Source organism: Betta splendens, chromosome 14 (genome assembly GCF_900634795.4).
Source record: "Betta splendens chromosome 14, fBetSpl5.4, whole genome shotgun sequence".
Lineage (NCBI taxonomy): Eukaryota > Metazoa > Chordata > Actinopteri > Anabantiformes > Osphronemidae > Betta > Betta splendens.
Genome location: NC_040894.2, coordinates 2,299,958 through 2,322,358, shown reverse-complemented (window position 1 = coordinate 2,322,358; position 22,401 = coordinate 2,299,958). Strand labels below are relative to the sequence as shown.

At 49.5% G+C, this 22,401-nt stretch overlaps 1 protein-coding gene across 2 annotated transcripts; it reads left to right on the top strand.

The window, feature by feature from the left end:
• Positions 1 to 338: 338 nt before the first annotated feature.
• acsl6 (acyl-CoA synthetase long chain family member 6) lies at positions 339 to 22,401 on the top strand. 2 transcript variants are annotated; one of them, XM_029173621.3, is made up of 21 exons: positions 339 to 844; positions 7,970 to 8,190; positions 8,928 to 9,042; positions 9,846 to 9,910; positions 10,731 to 10,832; positions 10,910 to 11,009; positions 11,297 to 11,475; positions 12,195 to 12,227; positions 12,435 to 12,486; positions 13,928 to 14,001; positions 14,105 to 14,182; positions 16,546 to 16,680; positions 16,926 to 17,060; positions 17,146 to 17,241; positions 18,133 to 18,205; positions 19,286 to 19,374; positions 19,474 to 19,590; positions 19,658 to 19,801; positions 19,917 to 20,018; positions 20,103 to 20,174; positions 20,250 to 22,401. In XM_029173621.3, exons 1-21 carry the CDS (start codon positions 799 to 801, stop codon positions 20,388 to 20,390), a joined length of 2,169 nt encoding a protein of 722 aa, XP_029029454.1. In that variant the 5' UTR covers positions 339 to 798; the 3' UTR covers positions 20,391 to 22,401. The 2 variants fall into 2 exon arrangements, with proteins under 2 accessions (XP_029029454.1, XP_029029455.1); XM_029173622.3 differs by lacking the exon at positions 339 to 844 and adding an exon at positions 970 to 1,230.

Here is a 22,401-nt window from a genome sequence, read left to right as displayed (position 1 = left end):
TGAAACCTCGAAGGCTTCGTAAAAGGGAGAGTTCATGAACTAATCCGCCAGTAGATGAACGCGTCTTCACTCACACACTCTCAGAAGAGCAGATTGGACGTCAGAGACGTGAAAAGCGAAGCCATCGCCGATGATAATAACAACCAGCAGACTGTTTTCTGATTTCAGACGGCGTTTAAATGTGCCTTTTTCCGTGTGAGCGAGCGATGCACGCACTCAGTCACTTGGTCAGGCTGTCTCAAGGTTACTTTAGTTCACTGGGAGGGTCTTCTTGTACCACGTGACCGTGATGCAAGCTCTGTGTCAGAGCTGCGATCAGCTGCAGGAACCGGTAGGGTGCACGGTGCGACGTGCTGGACCGACGGTTCCTGCGCGAGGAATCGACACAAAACACCCACAAACGGCTGCACGCTCAAACACGTCTATAAATACACGCCTTTATCACATTGGTGCCTTTTTACATCATTTTGCATAACGAGAATAAGAAGCCCACCGGCCGAGCGCATCCCCATCAGTCCGCAGCTACAAGCCCTCTGAATCAGCAGCGGGCGCTGCCATTGCGCAGCCGCCAACGAGGTGAAGGTGGAAAATCCTGTCGGAGGAAGGATGCTGCAGTAGGCCGTCGCTGCGCAGCGCAACCAGCTGGACGCCGCCATCCCCCTCGCCGGCTCCCCGCGGAGCTCTGCCTCGGTTGTACTGTCGCCCCCCTCCTTAATCTCCCACACTGCGACTTGCTGCAGTCGACGCTGCAGTTGTGAGCCGCTCGTGCACCGGGAGCGCTGACTCAATGAGAACGACATGCTCGCATTCGTCCTGGTCTCTGGGTCGCTCTGGATCATTTTAGGTGAGTTGCGGCTGCCGGCTGCTCCCATTCGCGTGCCTTTGGCCGGTCGGCGTCGCGCGGCCGGGCCAGCGCGGTGCACCTGCCTCGTGGGGGGCCGGGACACGTTGCGTTTCATTCACTGCCGGCTTTTTCAGTTTCGGCGGCCGAGCGGTTCCTTTTTCGTTTCGACTCGAGCGTCAAGTCGTGTTCTGATGCTGCGTTTGACGCGTCGCCTACAGCGGCTGACATTTGCCTTTTTCTCAGACTACACGTGTTTGAGCTCAGCCTCCGTACGAGCGGCTCCGCGTCCATCTCCGGCCGCAGGGCTTGAGTTTCCGCTTCAGCATTTCTGGGTTATTGGGCCGCACGGCGAGGGATGCGCTCGGGCCGGCTTTACCTCTAATCAGGTACAGTGTCGTGGACACGGTGCCACGCGCCTGCATGCGCGTGGATCATCGTACGGCGAATTCAATCGTGACACAAATGTTCTGCGTTAAAAATGTGCCGTTTCACTGAATGAATCCACCTGCGGTTAAGCCTTGAACGTGTGCTGCCGAGGCCGGCCGGCTGCTAAGGTCGTGTGACATTGTGCGTAGGAACCAGACACGCGTCATTAAAACCCCATCTCATAACGCCCTGCAGCTAAAAACCTCATTTCCTATTAGAAGCTGCATCGGCGTTCGTGTTTTACACCCTTTTTTAAGTCAATGATGTGAGTTTGTCGGGACGCCGGGTGTGAACTCAGCATTTTGTCTGTGATGTCCTCCGCCATGCCTCTGGGATGGAGGAGGGGAGGATGAGGAGGATGAGGAAGGATGACGCGTTTCAAACGGCCGCCTCTGATTGGACGGAGCTGTCCAGGAGAGAGGGGTGCTGAAATCCCGTGTAAATTAGCATTAAACGGCAGATTAGTCGCTGCGTGGCGGAGGAGTTTCGGTGTGTGTAACGTTTTATGAAAGAAACACGATCGTCGTCCGCTTTATTGCATTGTGTTGATGAGGTCTTAGCTGCTGCTTGTGCTTCCAACAGCATCTGCACTGCAGGGTTGCTAAGTGACGAGGAATCCGTAACACCTGGGTTTTGGTTGCTGCATTAATATTAAAGTTTGTACGTGCTGCATGTTCAATTCCTGACTGAGCCAACCAGAGAGTGACGCCCAGAAGAGTTAGAAACGGGCTGAACTGTTGCGGCGTCAGGCCCCACGTGGGAGATTCATTACACCTTTAACCTGGCATCACATCGCAGCATCCTGCTGCTGCTCAGCATAAATAATTCACCGTAATCACCATCCAGTGGAGCCCTACAGTGTGTAAACCTATTCTTTTTCCCTCCTCAATTTTTAATTAACTGGATGGTGGAAGCAGCCAATGAGGATCAACTATTTAAGGCTGACGGCCTATCTCTTTAACATAACACTGGCCACACGCCCCCCACCATATTTAATGACCTTAGAAATGATACTGGGCTAAAAACTGTACAGGAGCGATGGAGAGTGTTAAGCATTTGTTCTGTGGAACAGACTGTGAGGCTAATGTGTTTGTAGCTACCAGCTGGCAGGTGACTGTTAAAGGCTCATAGATGGGATCCACACGGAAGCTTTCCCTCTGAGTGGCTTATTGCTGTGTCAGCATCCGTACTTCCTCTGCCTCTTCTTGTGGCGGTAATAGCTCAGCCTGAAAGTGCTGAACCAGGTCTTACTGACACTGTGGTCGACGTTGAGCATGAAAAGCTCTGAAGAAGCGCTGTTTGTTTGTAAAATGTTTCCCCAAAATGAAGCATTACCCACAAACCTTTGGTGTAAATTGACCTCATCAGCCTCATTGCTGGTCTCATTCCCCCGCGTTCTGAGGCCTCCCTCCCCCCTCGCTTTGATAGTCAAATCAAACTGGGTGCAGCCTGGTCTTGTGCCGCTGCGTGCGATTTGTTCGGGGCCGAATAAAAGCGCAGGCGACTCTATTTGCATCCGTGCGCCCACAGGTGTGTGCGACGCATGTCGAGCATCACTCATCACAGCGCGCTGGTCTTTGTCCGCGTTAGAGGAGGAGACGAGCGCTGCGTGCTGGGGGGGGGGGGGGGGGGGGGGGGTCGCGGCGGGGGAGGGAGGGGGGGTGGGCGTGGCCAGCGGGAGCAGCGTCTGCTGAGCGGGTGGTGTGATACGGAGGCCGCGCAGGCTCACACCACACCACGCGCGTCCCTCCTCTTCCTCGTCTCCCCGGTGGCTGCTAATCACCAGTTGGCACCGACTGATGTGATATTGACTCACTACATACGTGCACATTCACACACGTCACACACCACGAGCTGCACGGCTGCATTCGATGCCTGTGTAAGTTGCTGCTGCCGCTTTGACCTTTCGTTAATTAGCCTATTTTTGCCTAATTTGCATTTTGAGGCTGCATTTTTTTAAATATATAAAATGTTTCTTTCATTATCTACCTGTTCATATTTAATGATTTACAATCGCGATCACCTGCTGCATCTCGTGTGTAGGAGGGGAAATGACTGCTTCGTGTCTTTCACATTGTCTGTATAATTAGCCCTCAGCGACAGTGGCAGGAAATTGTGCTGGCTTTGACTTGTGGACAGTCTGAGCGGAGGAATAGCAGCAAGTGACGAGGAGGTTTAAAGCTAGAGAGCTGAAGTCCTGCACGCGACCTTGCAGGGATGAAGGAGCAGGCAAACCCACAGGACGCAAAGACAAAATACGGTGTGAGTTCCAAGGACGCGTCTGCTGACAGGTTACCAGCGGTCATCTGTGCCGGTGCTAATAGGCTGTAATCTCCCGCTGAGGCGCGTCATTGGCGGCGCTCCTCCATGGGCCGATGAGGCGGGACCCGCGGGCCGAGGCCGCCTGCATGCGCTCCACTTTAAGCCCCAGAGGTCACGGGAAGCGGAGCCGGCCCGTTCAGCGGCCCGCGGACCTGCACGGCACGGTGCACAGCACTGCAGCGAAACATGCGCTCGGTGGCGTCTGGCTGAGAAAGAAAAGATGCAAAAAATGTCTCACGGCTCAAAGCATCAGTTAAACAAACGCAATGAACTGACTGATGGGTTCACAGCCGCCTCACGTGGGCTGTTTATGGTCATGTTAATGTGACGTGTGACATCGGTCGGATCAGTGTCCTCTGCCCTGAAGCCTCCACCTCTGGAGCACATTTTGCTCTTTCATGTGAGGAGGTGCAGCCGGGATCCTCCTTCAGCTTCCTGGAGGTTTACAGATAAATACTGTAAATGCTTCCATCACAGCTGAAGCGTGTCCTGTTTAGTAACCAACAGAGGCACTATGAGGAGGACCGTTCTCCCAGTGCAGAGTTGGATCAGTGCACAGTTTCTCTCTGAAGTGAATCTCAGGCTGGTTTCAAAAAGTGAATATTGCAATTATTAAAATTACTCCAGGTTTTATGAACCAGAACAAACAAGGTTTTTACTTATTTTTAACACAGTGCAGCTTTAAGATAATTAGAGGGAGCTCCCAAATGACGCTGCAGCAGAACTAATGTAACGAGTATAATTCCTCTCTGGTGGCGTGACCGCGTTGCTCCTCATTTTACAAATGACACCCGCTCACACGCTGACACGGGCCGGGCCGGTGCTGATGGGGATGCTGCTGACCCGCTGTCTGAACTGTGTCACAGCAGCTGAAGCTACAGTCTGTGCAGAGCACAACGTCCGTGCGTGTGCACGTCTGTGTGTGTGCGTGTGCACGTCTGTGTGTGTGCGTGTGCACGTCTGTGTGTGTGCGTGTGCACGTCTGGGGTGAGTTATGTGGGTTATTACAGGCCGGAGGTTCAAAGCGCGAACCGTGCAGTGAAACAGGTTCAGTTATGCCGTTTTTTAAATACATGCACACTTTAAAAGACCGACCCCCTGAAAAGGATGCAGACGTTGTGTAGACAAGGGATCTAATTGATTTTAAAGCCTATTACAGTTTTCCAGACAGCACTCAGGCCTCCTCCGTGCTGCTGCAGGTCTGGCTTCACTTTTAACAGGAAATGTTGTGAGTGAATCATCAGCGGCTGAGGCTGCGATCTGCTTGTCTGCTCTGTCCTGTTCCACAAGCGGAACAAAAAGACGAGCGCATGTGGATGTTTGCACCGCTCTGCTCAGCCTGCGAGCCTCCTGCTGCTGCCGGGCTTTCGGGGCAGGACCCCGCGGTGCGTTAGCGTGTCTGCACTGCTTTGTTTGACCCCGCAGGCTCCACGTGAAGGCTGCTCCTCCTCACAGGTGCCAGTCCCACTATGAGTCAGCTGAGCCCAATCATGTGCAGATGTGCTTCTAGCAGGAAGTGGGATTCATCACAAAACCATATCTGATCATACTTAGAACAGTTCTTTCTGGCCACGTTCTCTAAAACTGACTCACTACCACGAATAACACAAGTTACATTTATGCACTGCAGTTAAAGTCCAGCCTCCACTGTAAAATAAAAATAAAGTAAAAGTGATGATTACTAGACACTACTATTTACTGTGTGTGTGTGTGTGTGTGTGTGTGTGTGTGTGTGTGTGTGTGTGTGTGTGTGTGTGTGTGTGTGTGTGTGTGTGTGTGTGTGTGTGTAACCTGTCGCTCTTGTTTCCAGCTATCAGCCCAGCGGTGGCTGTAGGTTATGGAGTCTGTCTATATTTAGCCTCTGTTCACTGGCTAATCCGCCGTAGCTGCGCCTCCACTGCAGCAGAGCCACTGTGTGTGTGTGTGTGTGCGTGCGTGCGTGCGTGTGTGTGCGTGTGTGTGTGTGTGTGTGTGTGTGCTGTTGAAGCTGTAAAGGTCTCATGTGGGTCATGGAGCTGCTCAGACTACGACCTCTGTTGGTCTGTGTTTCAGGCTTGGTTTATTTGTTTTTCTGACATGCTTCGTCTCCATCCTGTTGGTACAGACGTGGAAATGATGTGCGTGTGCTGTGATGGCGTTGCCATTGATCGTCCCATCAGAGACTGATGTGGAACAATACAGTAGGAGGTGCAGGGTCTGTACGACCCCGTCATGCAGCTGTAACAGGCACAGTAGCTGTTTAAAGCAGGAGGGACGTGTAACTATTAAACAGGTCAATTTAACTGAAATCTGTAAAACCCTATTTTGGTCTTTACGTCTCCTCCACCGTACGGACGCAGTACAGGACTGGGTTTGTCTTTGATTTCTGTTTGTCTGATGTAAAACCACCTGAAACTGTGCCAGATTGTGTTTTCAGTCATGTCCTTGCAGCAGATAAGCATTAGTGCCGGACAGTCCCCAGCTGTGCAGAGTGCGACTCAGCATTTCACAGCAGTTGAGCAACGCTTAATTCCTCAGCTGCATTGTTTGTTTTTTTATCAGAACGACAGAGAAACAAAAAAAGACACAGGAGGAAACACCCAGCGAGTGCAGTAAAAGCTGGAGGGAAGTAGGGAGTCCTGCTGAGCTGCAGGCGCACCCGCGTTCTCGGCCACATCACACACGCCTCAGGTTGTGGGTTTCAGTTACAGCCCATGGTTTCTGTCTCAACAGAAGCGTCGCTTTAGCGGATTTGAGCCCAACTAGAGTTTGGGATAGAAACATCTCCGGGGATTTACTGTGGTTTTTTAACCTATGTCATGTGATATTATTGTTGTTTTATTTTTTATTTGTCCTCTGGGTTTAATCTTCAACAATAATAAATGATGTTATCACCAATTATCACAGCTTCAACTTAAAGACTCTCGTAACAGTGTGAAAGTTAGTGTCAGTTAGCATAAAAACTTTCAGACCAGTTGCAGTTTTTAGTTTCAGGAGGAGGAAGCCTCAGATTCATCACACCACTGTTTTACTCCTTTTAGCTTCAGCACCTTTTACTCTTGACTTTCTATAAGCTGCCTCCACCACAGACTGGTCCCAAAATAATGTGAATGTGAATGAGGAAGATGTTAACACCCATCAGCCTGTTTTTAGCCCGTGTGTGCGTGTGTGTGTGTGTGTGTGTGTGTGTGTGTGTGTGTGTGTGTGTGTGTGTGTGTGTGTGTGTGTGCGTGTGTGTGTGTGCGCGTGCGTGCGTGCGTGTGTGGTGGGGGAGGGAGGCACAGTGAGCACACAGGAAGTGGCTCTGATTGGCCCTGAGCTGCAGCTGCGCCCTGATTGGCTCAGCCAGGTGGCACTGTCTCTGACTCATTTCCCACAGGAGGGAAGGAAACCCTCCTGTCAGCGCTGCCGTCAGCCTCCTTCACATAAATTATGCATGTCACAGTGTGTGTGTGTGTGTGTGTGTGTGTGTGTGTGTGTGTGTGTGTGTGTGTGTGTGTGTGTGTGTGTGTGTGTGTGTGTGTGTTTGTGTGTGTGTGTGTGTGAGCAGTAATGAGCACCATGCGTGACACGTCGTGTCTTATCTACTTTCTAGTCCCACCACTTCTGTGTTTCAGTGTCGGCCGTCTATTACAGTAAGAGCAGGTGGGGAAGACCCACGGACTCTGTTTAAGCACAGCGATGCATTTAAGGTCACAGTATCTGAGGGAAATAGAAAACTAGTAGTACTACCATGTTGTGAACACAGTTCTGCATTACTGGATGGAGTCTTTTTCTTTGTGTAATATACAGATGTGACAGATGTGGAGGTGGAAACAACCACCTTCTGGAAACCTGCTCATGTTCTTACATGTCAGACGTTTGTAATAACTGACATGACGTCTGACCCGCAGTCATGCATTTATTCATTTATGAAGCTACTCAACGTGTCTCTGTAGATTTGAAGCCACGCTGACGCCGCGGCTCTAACGATAGAGGAACTTACTCAAACCTGGCAACACACACAACATCCCACGGCTCGTTTCCTCGTGATGGAGCAGCTTTAGCATTTAGAGGGTGTAGGTTTCAAATGAGGAAATGTGGGTTATTAGTCAGGTTCACACTCGTGGCTCCGGTCAGTTTAATGCTTAGTGCTGCAGTTCGCTTGCAGGTGCTCGACGGAGGCTTCCTGTGTGCAGACAGAGCTACGCTTGTGATTCTGAGTTTAAAATAAATAATTGTTACTGTTCATATTCTTCCCTTTAGCAAACTGATGTTCAGAGAGGACGGTTTTCTTCTTCTTCACACGAGTGAAGCAGCATTTTGCTCATTTGCTCATCCGATGACACAGTAGACACAGTTTCCCCGTCGCTGACTCAGCATTCGCCCTCTGACTGCCCTGTTTCCACGTGTGTGCAGAGCTGAGTTCCACCCTAATGGAGAAGATGCAGGCCCAGGAGATGATGAGCGGCCTGAGGATCCCGGAGATGGACGACATCAGCCAGTTCTTCCTGTCGCTGCCGACCTCCACGCTGGTGGGCATCGGCGCGCTGACCGCCGTGCTCACGTACTGGCTGGCGACCAGGCCGCGGCCCATCACGCCGCCCTGCAGCCTGCAGCACCAGTCGGAGGAAGTGCCGGTAAACAGCTTTAACACAGGTCACACGAGGAAAAGTCATGTAGGTCACAGCGTTCATGACCTCATGAGACGATAAAGCTTATTATGGGTTGTTTTATTGCCTCTAGATTCTAGATACTGTAGTTGGGCCTGTTGATAAAGCACGAGCGCTGAGTCATCGTATCGCTTGTAGACGTCAGGAAAGCCCCACGGTGGTTCATTAACACTAAGGCCGAGCTTCGACGACACCTTGTCTCACATGTTTACCTTGACTTGACACCAGCTGCCCTCCAGTCCACCCCAGTCCTGGTTTACCTCAACCACCGTGTCAGCCATCACACACTCCACAGTCCCTCCCACCCGCGGTGAAGCCCTTTCAGGGTTTCCTGCAGCTCTCGGGGGTTTTGTTGGTGAAGGTGGCACTGGAGCCGAGCGCGTGTCTCGCCGGCTCACAGGACAGCTTTCATAACGCGCTTCACTGAGGAACGCCGCAACCCGGTGGCGTGTTAATGAGACGCCGCTCTAATTGTCTGGAATGCCTCTGTGTTCACGAGGCGGAACGAAGCAAAGCCCTGTTCAGCCCAGCGGCCGCTTTAGGCCAACACAGCAAACACATCAGCTGGATAACAAAGGAAATTCTATGTGTCACAGACTTTGTGATGATGACGGCTTCGATGCTGTTTTTCTTCTGCAAGTCTTGTTTTTTTATTTAATAGCAGCTTCCATCAGCACCACAAACTCTCTCTCTCCTCACATCAGCACGAAGGTGGCGGCCGCAGGTCCATGATGGGCGACAGGACCAAGCTGCTGACTCATTACCATGACGACGCCAGGACCATGTACGAGGTCTTCCAGAGAGGCCTGCGTATATCTGGTGGGTAGAAGAAGAAGCAGCATCTGCTCCCCTGAACCCAGTCTAGTCTAAGATATTACAGTATAAATGATTTCAGTATAGAATTAGATTTAAACAATAAAAATAATTCTAAAGGTTTAATAGGAAAAATGGGGAAATATGTTGGTAAGTGTTATTTCTGTTCTGTCAGTTTTATAATTAAACATCAGGACAAAACAATTAGCTCAGATGCATTGACAGTGTAGATGTGCAGGTTGAACACATGCTCCACCCTGGAGTACATCTATTTCCTGTGTTACACTCGTGTGGCTGCGCTGCACGCAGACGCATACACTCTGACAACGCTGTGGTCTGATCGCGAAACCTCCAATCGCGTCTCTGCTGCTGGAGGTAAAACGAGCCATCCGGTTACCAAGGTGATGGCCATCGTTGCTAACGGTAACTGTGTCAGGGCCCGCAGATATGTCTGCCTCATTGTGAGCCGACCGCACCTGCTCCCAAGATACAGCAGATGTCTTCATCTTCAGACGTGACTCAGTCTTTGGAGTTATTTTAATCGTGAAATGACTCATTAGTGAGTCGCCAAAGGGCATTTACTTCAAACGACAGTCAGCCAGTGGAGTTAAATGCGTCTGGACTTTTCACATTATTGTAGGAATTGTTATCTGTTGGGAAATTGATGATGCAATCTTCGGCTTGAGGCTTTTCCGGCTCAAAGACTCGAGGGCTCTTTCACAATAAGAGCTTGATGAATCGTGTGTGACGTTTTTTCCATCAGATTTGGGACTTAAACCTTCTTTTTCCACCTTTTCTTTGTCCGACAGGTGATGGACCTTGCTTAGGCTCGCGCCTCCCCAACCAGCCTTACAAATGGATGTCCTATAAGGAGGTCGGTGCCATTCAGCGGACACCCATCACTCTGTGTCAAAACATGAAACATGACGGTCACCTTCATGATGATAATTACCTTGATAATGCACCTTGATGTGCATTTTGTGGGTTTATTTACACATATACAACAAAAACAGGCCAAACCAGCTTCCGAGAAATATATTCAGCCACCATGATGCAAGATCCAAAGTTACCCCTCAGCAAATGAAATGGGAAATGAAAACAAAGCATTTACTGTAGATGGAAGACTTGACATCTGTTCCCTCCCTCTTCTAGTTTAGCTGGAATGAAATCATACAATCTTTTTTCTATACCGACTGGAGTGTGTGAATGGAAACACTCAACAGCCCCTGAAGCCATTGCAGGTTCCAGCAGATCTCGAAGCAAAGTTGCACTAACATCTACTCTAACATGACAGGGAAAACTGTGGGAGTAGCGTCGGTGGTGGGAGTGTTTTCCACAGTGACGTAGACGTAACTGTGAAGCAAACATCGCGTCACATGACTAGTTAATTATTACGACTAACCCTTCCTCTGTTTTGGTTTTTTTCTTATCGCCGTCCGATTCCCAGGAAAGCGGGATGAGCCACAACTTGTTTCTAGTCGTATTCACTTTACACTGTTGAGAACGCGTGTAAGTTATTACCCAGCCGTTTCTGCTGCAGCCCTGGTTCTGTGTGCAACTCACAGTAAGTGAGGCAGTTAAACGATGGAGAATCTTAATTGAAGCCAGGCTCATAGTCACAGACGTGGGGGTGGAAGGAATTCCTCCCCCTGAAACGCACGCTCAGAGTCTAATGAGCCGCTCCCACTCCGCAGGTGACGGCCCGGGCCGAGCACGTGGGCTCCGGCCTCCTGCACCAGGGCTGCCAGCCCAACGCCAACCAGTTCATAGGAGTGTTTGCCCAGAACAGGCCAGAGGTGAGTCTCTGTCCCGGTGCCGATCTCTGCATGCGCCCCGTGTTGTCTGACCTTTGACCCCTGACCTGTGATTGTAGTGGATCATCTCAGAGCTGGCCTGCTACACCTACTCCATGGTGGTGGTTCCTCTTTATGACACTCTGGGCGCAGATGCCATACGGTTCATCATTAACACTGGTAAGAGTAAACACGACTCACGGGTTTGAGATAAACATGTACCGTAAATCATGTGACTGGCACTAACTCTTAGTACCTGCCGTGGCAGCTCATACAGTAGCGTTTAGCAGCACAGCGCCCCTCACTGGTGACTGGAAGCATCTGCATCTAAGGCTCAGCTGATCTAACAAGCAGCACAAAGAGCTGGTTTTCAAATAAAGCCCAAATCCACGTGGATCTCTTCTTTTTGCTCTGCTGGCATTCACACACAAGGGTGCGTGTGCTCTTGTGTGCCTGTGTGGTTGCAGCTGACATCACCACCGTCATCTGCGACAAAGTGGAGAAAGCGCAGGTGCTGCTGGAGAACGTGGAGCGCGAGGAGACGCCGGGGCTGCGGAGGATCATCCTGATGGACGCCTTTGAGCCGGCGCTGGTGGAGCGCGGCAGGAGCTGCGGCGTCCACGTGCAGGCCATGCAGGAAGTGGAGGTATGAGATCAGAAACACATCAGGACACAGAGGAACCCACAGAAAAGTGTCAGTCAAACACGTCCCAGTTTGTTGGACAAGATCCTGCTGTAAATAATCAAAGCAAGATGGTGAATGTGTGGAATTCACCCCCAGTAAAACACAGGGTCTTTTTGATTCCTTCCTCTAAATCACTTCCAGCTGTTTTAAGGTTGAGTAAAGACTGCTGTGTGTCTAATAATCAACACTTAATCCAATTATCCGTGCGACACCAAGCATTTCATGCTGAAGAACCAACTGGTCGCGAGATAAGATTTCAGGAAGACACAGTCAAAACAAGCTGGCGTTTAGATTTGATCAGTTCAGAGTCAGAAAGTTCCCTGTCAGGAATGTGAGATGAGATCTTCTTTATCGTCCGCGCAGAATGCGGCGAACGCCCTGTTTCATAACCACAACTATGTCACACATGTCGCGCGTGTGTGTGCGTGTGTGTGTGATTTGATTCCGGTAAATGTGAGCGGCTCATTTGGTTCAGTCAGAACAGACACACGAGCGTTGCGTGTCTTTTGTGTTGGACATGACTTAAACACACAGGCAGCTCTAATGAAGGTTCTGTGGGGACATTTAGGACAAAAGCAGGAACGCATCTGGCAGCCACCATGTGCATAACTGCCATGTCTCACTGAGTGACTGCGCCAAACGTTAGCGTGTAACGCTTGTTCTGCTCTTTTCTCCCTCAGGCTCTGGGCAGAGAGCACCACAGACACCCCATAGTGAGTCAGAACCCATTCTTCTCTGCATGACGCTGCGATCACACTCTGAAACATCGCAACAACTGTTGATGCATCTTCACGACATTCATGACCCCGATGCCACACTGCACATTTGTCAGCACTAATATTGTTGAAACACCTTATTAGCTGCCTTTCCTGCAGTGATGTGTTGCGTGCACGACTAACGTGCACCTTCTCTCCCCACAGCCGCCAGCGCCAGACGACCTGTCCATCGTGTGCTTCACCAGCGGAACCACAGGTAGTGCCTGTTTACATATGGGACTGTGTAGTGAAGCAGCTGGTGGACACCACTATGTTGAGCCTTTACACTAATCAAGGCATTTTACAGTTTGAACAAGACTAGACATGGACTCAAGTGAAATATTTGCTCTGTCGCCGTAAGTAAATGAGACGTGCCGCGTTTAGCGGAAGCAGACACACCCGGCTGTTAATTAGTCTGCAGAGATCAGTGTGAAGAGCTCTGCAAACATTTTACCTACTGTACTGCACTTTACCGGGAATAATAAGACAGGCCAGTACAACGAAGCAGCGCCCGCACCTCCAGGGGTTTCCTGGAATAACGTTCAGGTCCTTGACACACACAGAAATAAGCTACTTAAATTCTATTCTACATTCATTGTAGGCTGTCATGTACTTGTGTGACCTCTTAAACAGTATTAACCTCAGAGGTCAAACCGGTTCTCAGGTCAACCACAGTAGTAATAAATAAAACAATTCCTAAATGAAATGACAATGTGTCATTACCCCGTGTGTTTTGGAGTATTAGCCAACCAGTCCGACAGGACAGACCTCATTATATGTGTCAATCATGACATTCCTTTCCAGGCCAGTGCAGGCGCAGCGTTTTTCTGTGGAAACGCCACCGGTGTGTGTATTGACGAGTCCCTGCAGGGCTCTATGCTAAACACAGGTCTGTCTGTGAACTCAGCCTCGGCTCAGTCTTGGTTTCCTGTAAGTCAGCTGACACAGGCGGCGGTGCCAGTTCACATGAACATGACCACTAATGTGTTGAGGTTTTTTTTACAAATCTCACTTATCGCACAGTCACACAAAAGCGTTGTGTAACAAATGCACGAACATTTGGCCGGTTAACCACAAGGATCACATCAAAACTCCAGCTGAAATGTCTGAATGTTGACATTCTACAGCCACACTCACCACACGGGCACTCATGTATAAGAGAGAGCAGCTGCAGTTCCTGAAATTCTGACCTAAAAACGTGATCAAAGGCATTTATTGTAAATGGCCCGGTTTCCCGGGTGTCGTCTCCCTCCGCTAAACGGGCCCTGTGGACGTCCCGGCTCTGTGCCAGGCGGTGAAGCCTGGTCCTGCAGACGAACAGGTCACACGAGGATCTGGTGTACCCCAGAGCTGGTGTCGCCTTGCAAGCGGCTGCAACCAGCGCCCCCTGCTGGGTTTGACGGCCGCTCCAACGAGGGGTTAAGTCTCCAGTGGGGCTCCGTTTCCAGAGAATTCAGTCATCGCCCGTTGCGACATCGCTTCACGGCTGGAACGTCTAGAAAGAGGAACGATTAGTTGACTCATAAAACAGGGATTCAGAGAAAGCACCTGTTCAGTGTGTTATTACATGCAGACTGCATGTTCTTCCCATGAGAAGAAGACGGGCGTGTCTGGTCCTGGTTCAGGTGTGTTCATGACGTGTTGTCTGCCTCACACAGGAAACCCAAAGGGGGTGATGCTGAGCCACGGCAACGTGATCGCAGACTTCGCAGGCTTCCTCAAAGTCACCGACGTGAGTGTCCTCGTGTCCTCGTGACCTCCGTGACCCCGTGACCTCCAGGCCTCAGCGCTGCTTTTTTAATTGGCCGTCTGACGTTTCCTTCTGTCCCCTGCAGAAAGTCATATGCCCCAACGAGAACGACTGCCTCATTTCCTTCCTGCCGCTGGCTCACATGTTCGAGAGACTCATCGAGGTAAATGGGCTGAACCCAGGTCTGCAGCCAAAAGAATGCAGTAACTACATGTCTGTATCTGTGGGGATGTTAGGAGGGATCCACGGCCGTGGGCGTTGTTTTCCAGGGAATTCAGCGTGTGGGCTGGAGCTTTATCCCTGTTTTCCCTTTGTGGACTAGTTTCACTTTCCTGCTGTGTCATTGTCTTACATCATTTCCCAGCATGTTTGCTTTTACTACGAGGGTGAAACACATTCAGCCTCAGCAGCTCATGAATCAGAAGTCTCGTCTAGTTTTAATACACCACTGGTGCTATATACAGTAAAGTCACTGCAGACTTTTTGTTGGAACATTTTGGGGATTTGTGGGCAAAGTATTAAATCCTGCCTGGTCTGAATTAGAGCGCTCCTCTGTGTAGCTGTGGAAAATAGCTCTTCAGTTTCCACTTTAGTCTGTTTGGTTTTCATTATCTGCGGTCACTGCTGCAGTGGGGAAGCGTTTCCCGTCAGGCTTTTCCAGGAAAATCACTACAGTAGCCATGAAATCTGGGCCCTGCAGGTGAAACGCATAAAAGCCCCTGATCCTTGTCTGCGTTGAGTCATCGCTCGTCTACATTAGCGCCTCGATAACATGAAAGCACACAGGAAACGCACGCTTGGCGCGGCTGCTGCTTCGACCCAGTCCTGTACTTCCTGTTTTGGCCATTTTTATTCAGTCACTCAGTTGCGTCTGGAGCTGAAGTAATGTTGTGTCAAAAGAGGAAAATGTTCAGACGCTGATCTCCATTTAGTTTGCAGGTTTTTGGTCTCATAGTTCCCCTCTAAAATCTCAGAGTAACTATTGACAGCAACATCTGCACAGAACCAGAAGATGGTGTTCTCATGTGTATGTGTGCTCACAAACACACTGAGCTGTAAATATAATGCAACGTGTGCCTTCACGCGTTGAACGCGTGGCATCAGCAGCTCTGTCTGAGCGGTGACACAGGAAACCAGCAAACCTCCCCTGAGCTCAGCACCGACTCAAACAACAGCGGCAGGTTGAGAAGTCGCACAGACACAAAGGCATCGCTTCAGGTGTGACGCCGGCCTCAATCAAAGGCAGAGCGATGGCGTCCTCAGATGCCCGGAAGCAGGAAGTCTGCTCACGAGCGCTCATGTGCTGAGCTGATGCTCTGTCAGAGCTTCATCGACTGACCCGTACAGTAGCATCGTACAGTAGCATCGTACAGTAGCATCGTACAGTAGCATTTTACAGTAGCATCGTACATTAGCATCGTACAGTAGCATCGTACAGTAGCATCGTACAGTAGCATTGTAAATTAGCATCTTGCAGTAACTTCTTACAGTAGCATCATACAGTAGCATGTTACAGTAGCATTGTACAGTAGCATCGTAAATTAGCATCTTGCAGTAACTTTTTACAGTAGCATCGTACAGTAGCTTCTTACAGTAGCATTGTACAGTAGCATGTTACAGTAGCATTGTACAGTAGCATCGTACTGTACAGTAGCATCGTACAGTAGCATCGTACTGTACAGTAGCATCTTACAGTAGCATCGTACTGTACAGTAGCATCGTACAGTAGCATCGTACTGTACAGTAGCATCTTACAGTAGCATCGTACTGTACAGTAGCATCGTACAGTAGCATCGTACAGTAGCATCGTACTGTACAGTAGCATCGTACAGTAGCTTCTTAAAGTAGCATCGTACAGTAGCATGTTACAGTAGCATTGTACAGTAGCATCGTAAATTAGCATCTTGCAGTAACTTCTTACAGTAGCATCATACAGTTGCATTCCTCACTATAGATATTGTGTATGAAATATGGATTTCTCCTGAAACCTTTTTCCTGTTCAGTGATTTGCATGAGAACCGTTCACACGCCGTCAGCAGCTCTGTGCTCGTCCCACCAGGTGCAGGGAGAGTTAGCGCAGGAGGATCAAGTCGTCTCACTGATGATTAGCGCATCATTAGAGAACAAAGAGACTCGTCCTCAGCGTAAATCCTCTCTGAGCACAGAGTGTTCGTGAGCATGATCGGGATGAGGACTGTCATTTTTCTGCTCTGGCTCATTTCAGCTGTAGAGAAAACAGACAAACTCTCCAACAAGACGAAACCTGTTGAATTCAGTCGATGCAATGATGCGTCAATCTGATGCTGTGATTGTAAGTCCAGTTCACAGTATGTCCACTGACTGTGAATGTTTTCCCGTACATCACGGTGTGACGAGTTTCCCCTTTCTGCAAATTGACTGATGTCTGACTCATGTGATGCCAGTCAAAAGCTCGGACATCGGTTCCCACTGATGCCTCAGTATTTAACACAAAGGCCCAGGAAGTGTTTCTAGATTCATCAGTAATGTGTTTCTCTGCGTCCACAGTCAGTGGTTTACTGCCACGGAGGACGGATCGGGTTCTATCAGGGCGACATCCGTCTGCTCCCGGACGACATGAAGGCCCTCCGCCCGACCATCTTCCCCGTTGTGCCTCGACTGCTCAACCGTATGTACGACAAGGTGAGACGACGCTCAGTGTTTGGGAATCGGACTCATGCTCTGACATTTGGGGAAGTTGCAGATTGAAGAAGAGGGGAAATTGATCCACCTACTGTATAGAGTCATACTGTAAATGACAGACGGGGTTCTTTAGAAATGCATCAGGCAGCTTTACTAAGAAGGATCTGAATGGAGAATGCAGCTTTGTTCAGAAGGGACCGACCGGTCCCGACTGACGAGCGTGTGGTGCCCCTGACCCTCTGCAGATCTTCAGTCAGGCGAACAGCTCGTGGAAACGTTGGCTGCTCAACTTTGCAGCCAAGAGGAAAAGTGCAGAAGTCAGCTGTGGCATCATCCGCAACGACAGCATGTGGGACAAAATCTTCTTCAGTAAAATCCAGGTAAGTGTGCGGCTCCAAGCACAACAAGTGGCCGTCTACAGGGTCGGCTCCGTTAGGCTGAATGAGGTTTGTCCCCTTTGAACAGAACAGCCTCGGGGGGAGGTTGAGGATGATCATAACGGGAGCAGCTCCTACCTCGCCCACTGTCCTGGGGTTCCTCCGAGCAGCTCTGGGATGCCAGGTCGGACACACACACACACACACACGCACGCACACACGCACACACGCACACGCACACACACACGCGCACGCACACACACACGCGCACGCACGCGCACGCACGCGCGCACGCACGCACGCACACACATACACACACGCACACACACACGCGCACACACACACGCACACACACATGCAGACGCACGCGCACGCACAGACACACACACACATACACGCACACACACACGCAAACACACATGCACACGCAAACACACACGCACGCGCACACAGACACACAGACACACACACACGCACGGACACGCACACACACACACACACACACACACACACGCACGGACACACACACACACGCACGGACACACGCACGCGCACACACAGACACACACACACACACACACACACACACATAGACGCACGCACATGCACACACACATGCACGCACGCACAGACACACACACGCACACACACACACACACACACACACACACACACAGACACACAGACACACACACACGCACACACACACAGACGCACGCACATGCACACACACGCACGCACAGACACACACACTCTATTGTTAAACTACTTCCCTGTAATTGACATCCTTCACATTTTTATTTGAAGTATCAGATAACACAGTGAAAAACAGTGGACGAGCTGTGACGATGAATCTGCAGATAACTGGCCTGAACGCCTTTATAGCCGACTGTTTAGCTCCAGCTTCAACATAGCTGACAGGTGTTTGCAGCTTTTAGCTTTGCTGTTTCCTCAACATAATGGAGCAGCTAAAGACACAGCTCTTTCTCTGAGGCACTGGTTGAGTCCACGCTGCATGTGCAGATACACATGTGATGAGAAACAACTGAACACCTGCTTGTTGCCCCGTGTTCAGGTGTACGAGGCCTACGGTCAGACAGAGTGCACAGCTGGCTGCACCTACACCACACCTGGAGACTCCACCACAGGTAACAGAAAGCAGAGGCCCTCCGATCCTTGTCCCCATCATGAAGTGAAGCACAGGTGGAAGGTCGCTGACTGTAAAGCAGACTGAACTGTAGAAGCCTTTGGATACAGATACTCAGATAATGACATAACTCGTTATCAGCTCTCCCCGCGGTCAGTGGTTGATCATTGGCGTTCAAGGGGAAACAACAACACGGCGGTGAGTCGGAAGGTGGAATTTCTGGAAGATCAGGGTAAAACACAAGAGACACTTTGAAGAACTAGCTGTTGCGACACTACAGGTTTCCAACCAGGTCAAAGCCAAAACCAACAAGCAAGTGTGAAAGAGGAGCTGTCAGTCTGCACTGGGCTGAATGGTCGTCTTAATCCACCGGCTTAATGACCTGTAGTTGTTACCGTCTGATTCATGGGAAGAACTTTGACAGATTTCAGACCAAGTAATGGCTAAAAGTAAAGTGTTTTCCATATTAATAATTATTTTATCTAAATGACAAAATGCAGGTTGAACCCACACTGTGATTCCCTCTAAATGACTGATGAGACTCAGAGATGAAGGTAAAGTCCAGATCCGTGATTATATCAGCACTGGTTGGACACAATTATCATCAGGCAAATGTTGATATTCACCACAGAGCAGCTGCTGCAGAACACGAGACAGTGGAGATTTCTGCTAATAAAGGAGTTCATGCTGTAAAACATCCATTAACATGCGAACAAAGCTTTAAATCTAATAGTAACAACACGTAACAAGACGTGTGAAATAATCACTTGATTTTCTTACTTTTTCACTGAACATTAACCATGGCTCCTTTTAAACCAGTGTACATTAAATGACTATTAAAGAAGATCCAATGACAGAAGCCATTCATTTTTTTTCTTTGTTGTATTTTTGAGAGAGGATGTTTGATGTCAAAATAATAAATCCATACAAGCTGCTGAGCTGCGTTTCTTAACAGGAGACATGTTGGTAGCCGATAGCATCATGAATAAAAGGCAGTGCAGCGTCGCCCCCTGCTGCTCGGCTCCGGTACCTCATCACACGTGTGTCTTCTGAAGGTTCTTCTTCCTGTGCCTGTGAATAGGTCACGTCGGAGCCCCGCTGCCGTGCAACCTCATCAGACTGGTAGACGTCCCTGAGAAGAACTACTTTGCCGCTAAGGGAGAAGGAGAGGTGAGCGGAGCAGAGGAACAACGCTCGGACACATTCAACGCGTGAGCGCGTCAGCCTTTTCACCTTCAGCCTTTGCCCAATCTTCCATTTCCCACCTAGGTTTGTGTGAAGGGGCCGAACGTGTTCAAGGGCTACCTCAAGGACCCGGAGAGAACGGCCGAGACGCTGGACCCCGACGGCTGGCTGCACACGGGCGACATCGGCAAATGGCTGCCTGTACGTACACAGACCCGCTGACGGCGCATTGCGCCTGGTTCCTCCTCTCATGGTGTCTCCCCTGTAGAACGGCACGCTGAAGATCATCGACAGGAAGAAGCACATCTTCAAGCTGGCGCAGGGCGAGTACATCTCCCCCGAGAAGATCGAGAACATCTACATCAGGAGCCAACCTGTGGCCCAGCTCTACGTTCACGGAGACAGTCTGCAGGTAGGCGTTTACAGACGTTCTGGAGGTCTAGGCTCAACGGTGTCCGTGTTCTCCCTCCCAGGGCACGCACTCACTCTAATCCACTGAGAACAAGCCAAACGCTTTCTCTCCTCAGTCCTGTCTGGTGGGAATCGTCGTTCCGGACCCTGAAGTCATGCCTGAGTGGGCCAAGAAGAAGGGCATGCTGGGCACCTACAAGGACCTCTGTAAAAACACGGTGGGTGACGCGCGGCTCAGACCCTGCTGCCTAAAACGCCTCTGAGGAGCTTTAAGACGGACCGTTGTGTCCTTTGGTCCACAGGAACTAAAGAAGGCGATCCTTGAAGACTTGGTGCGCCTCGGCAAAGCCAGTGGTCTGCACTCCTTTGAGCAGGTGGGCGCCTGTAGGTGTTAAACAGCGTCCGTTAAAATGTCTGCCTCTAACTGTATTTCTCCTTCCTCCTTTAAGGTGAAGAACATATACATCCACAATGAGCTTTTCTCCATTGAAAACGGCCTCCTCACTCCGACACTAAAGGCCAAGAGGCCCGAGTTGAAGGAATACTTTAAGAAGAAGATTGACCAGCTCTACAGCAGCATCTCCATGTGAAGACCGGCCGACTTCATGTCCCCTCAGGCGTCTTAACACTAAGATTTGCTCTGACCATTGACTGACCTGGGAGGCAGCCCAGACCCGGCCTCTATGGAAGATATGAAATGACCTAAAAAGAAAAAGAAAATACCAAACTAATGTATTCCCACCTATGTGGATATTTTAATCATCGTTTCATTACCGTTGTACCACATTTCTTTTCTTGCCACATTAGCAAAGTGTTTTTTCAGTTGCAGTACTGTTCAGCAGGACGCAGTTTAGACCAGTAGCTCTGAATACGAGGCACCGTCATTCATTTTCAAGAAGGTCAAAGGGTGATTCATCCATTTAACCTGTTCTTTTTTAAAGGATGTCTTATTGATGCCAAAATGAAGTGTCCAGTCACAAAACCCTGGGCGTTGTCGCAGGCGCTGATGACAGCTGGGTCATTAGTAATGGCTGGGTTGTGCATGCAGCTTATTCCAGATGAGCATGAACAACTAGTAGTAGTCTCCTTCCAGCTGCTTTAATCCCAGACGCTACGACGTGATGGACGCCTGCTTTTGGTTTTGGCGCTAACTTGTTTGTGATGACGGTGCTTCGTATTCTGCGTTGGCACATTTAAACTGCTCCCTGTTGGTTAGAATGAAAATGCAGTAAGTCTTTTTTATGTTGCATGGGGATCATATCACACTTACAAACAAAACGCTGTAAAACATAGTTGACTTCTGGAGATGCATATACCAATGCATGTTGTAGCTTGTTTCACGTTGGATCACATTTCCGTTGTGCGTCGTCTCTGGGGGCATTTCAGATCTTCCATACTTCGTCCAGACAAACACGCTTGCTCTGTCCCCAGCAGCAGAAACTCATCAGTCCCCTCCACGTCCTGTCCCTCTGCCCGTCTTTAAACCCAGCAGCCAAACACAACCCCAGTCCACAGTCGTACGACAGCAAGCGTGATGTCTTTGTGTGTGTTGTAGCTTCAGGAGACGTCTAGATGTGTGATAATGCTGACACCGTGCAGGACCGTGACGGGATTTGTTCCCCGCTGCAAAACGATGGGTTTTCATTTCATCAAACAAGCTTCTTAGCGCACAAGGAGGGCCTTATACGTCATGTGACACGGCAAGGGTTAAAGTTCTGTTCAGTCCAGATGTGGTGTATTGAGACCAAAACTTTCCGATCGGATTTCGTAAGGCGGCAGCTCCTGCCTTACTCACCATTGCTGTTGACTTTGCTCCGTGTGGAGCATATGAATGTTTGAGCCAAATCCAAATCACTTTCTGTCATGCATTCATCCGTTCATGATGTCATCTCCACATGTGGCTGTGGCCAGACGTTTCGCATGCACGCTCCTTGTTTATATGACGCACTGGGCCGCTGTAAGCGCCATCAGAGTCCCTCACTCTGCAGTTGAAACAGCTTTCTTTTTATTCAACTTTGCACAAAGAGTATGGCAGGAAAGAGGAAACAAAAAAGAAACCATGCAAACCAGGACTCGGAGCAATGCATGCAGTTTGCTCCGAGGTTCTGGGACCGTTAGGGTTTGACTTTAAAAACATGAATGATCTTTGTGGCCATTATTAGAAAGTTGTGTACAGCTGCCCACAGCCACTGATAACAGTGTGCGGCTTTGAAAGCAAAGCTAATGATTTTCACTCACTGAAGGTTAATAGAACAAATATTGATTTTTAAACAAAAGGGAAAAAAATGTGAAGGGGTTTGCACATAGAAGTAATGATTAGGCTTTTTAGGTTGATTACTGTCCCAAAGCATAAACAATGTGGATGTACATTAACAAGGACAGCTAGATGTAAGCATATTTATGAAATCAATGGTTTGAATGGATTTTGTTCTCTCTTTTTGCGTGTAGTGAGAAGAATTGTACTTATTTATTTATCTATTCTGCTGTAAAATGGAATCAGCACCATATCCTTGTAATGATTGAGTGCAGCAATAGGGACGAGGGAGGGTGGGGAATAAGACGAGGACAATGAAATAAAGGAAACTCTGGAATGATTTTAAA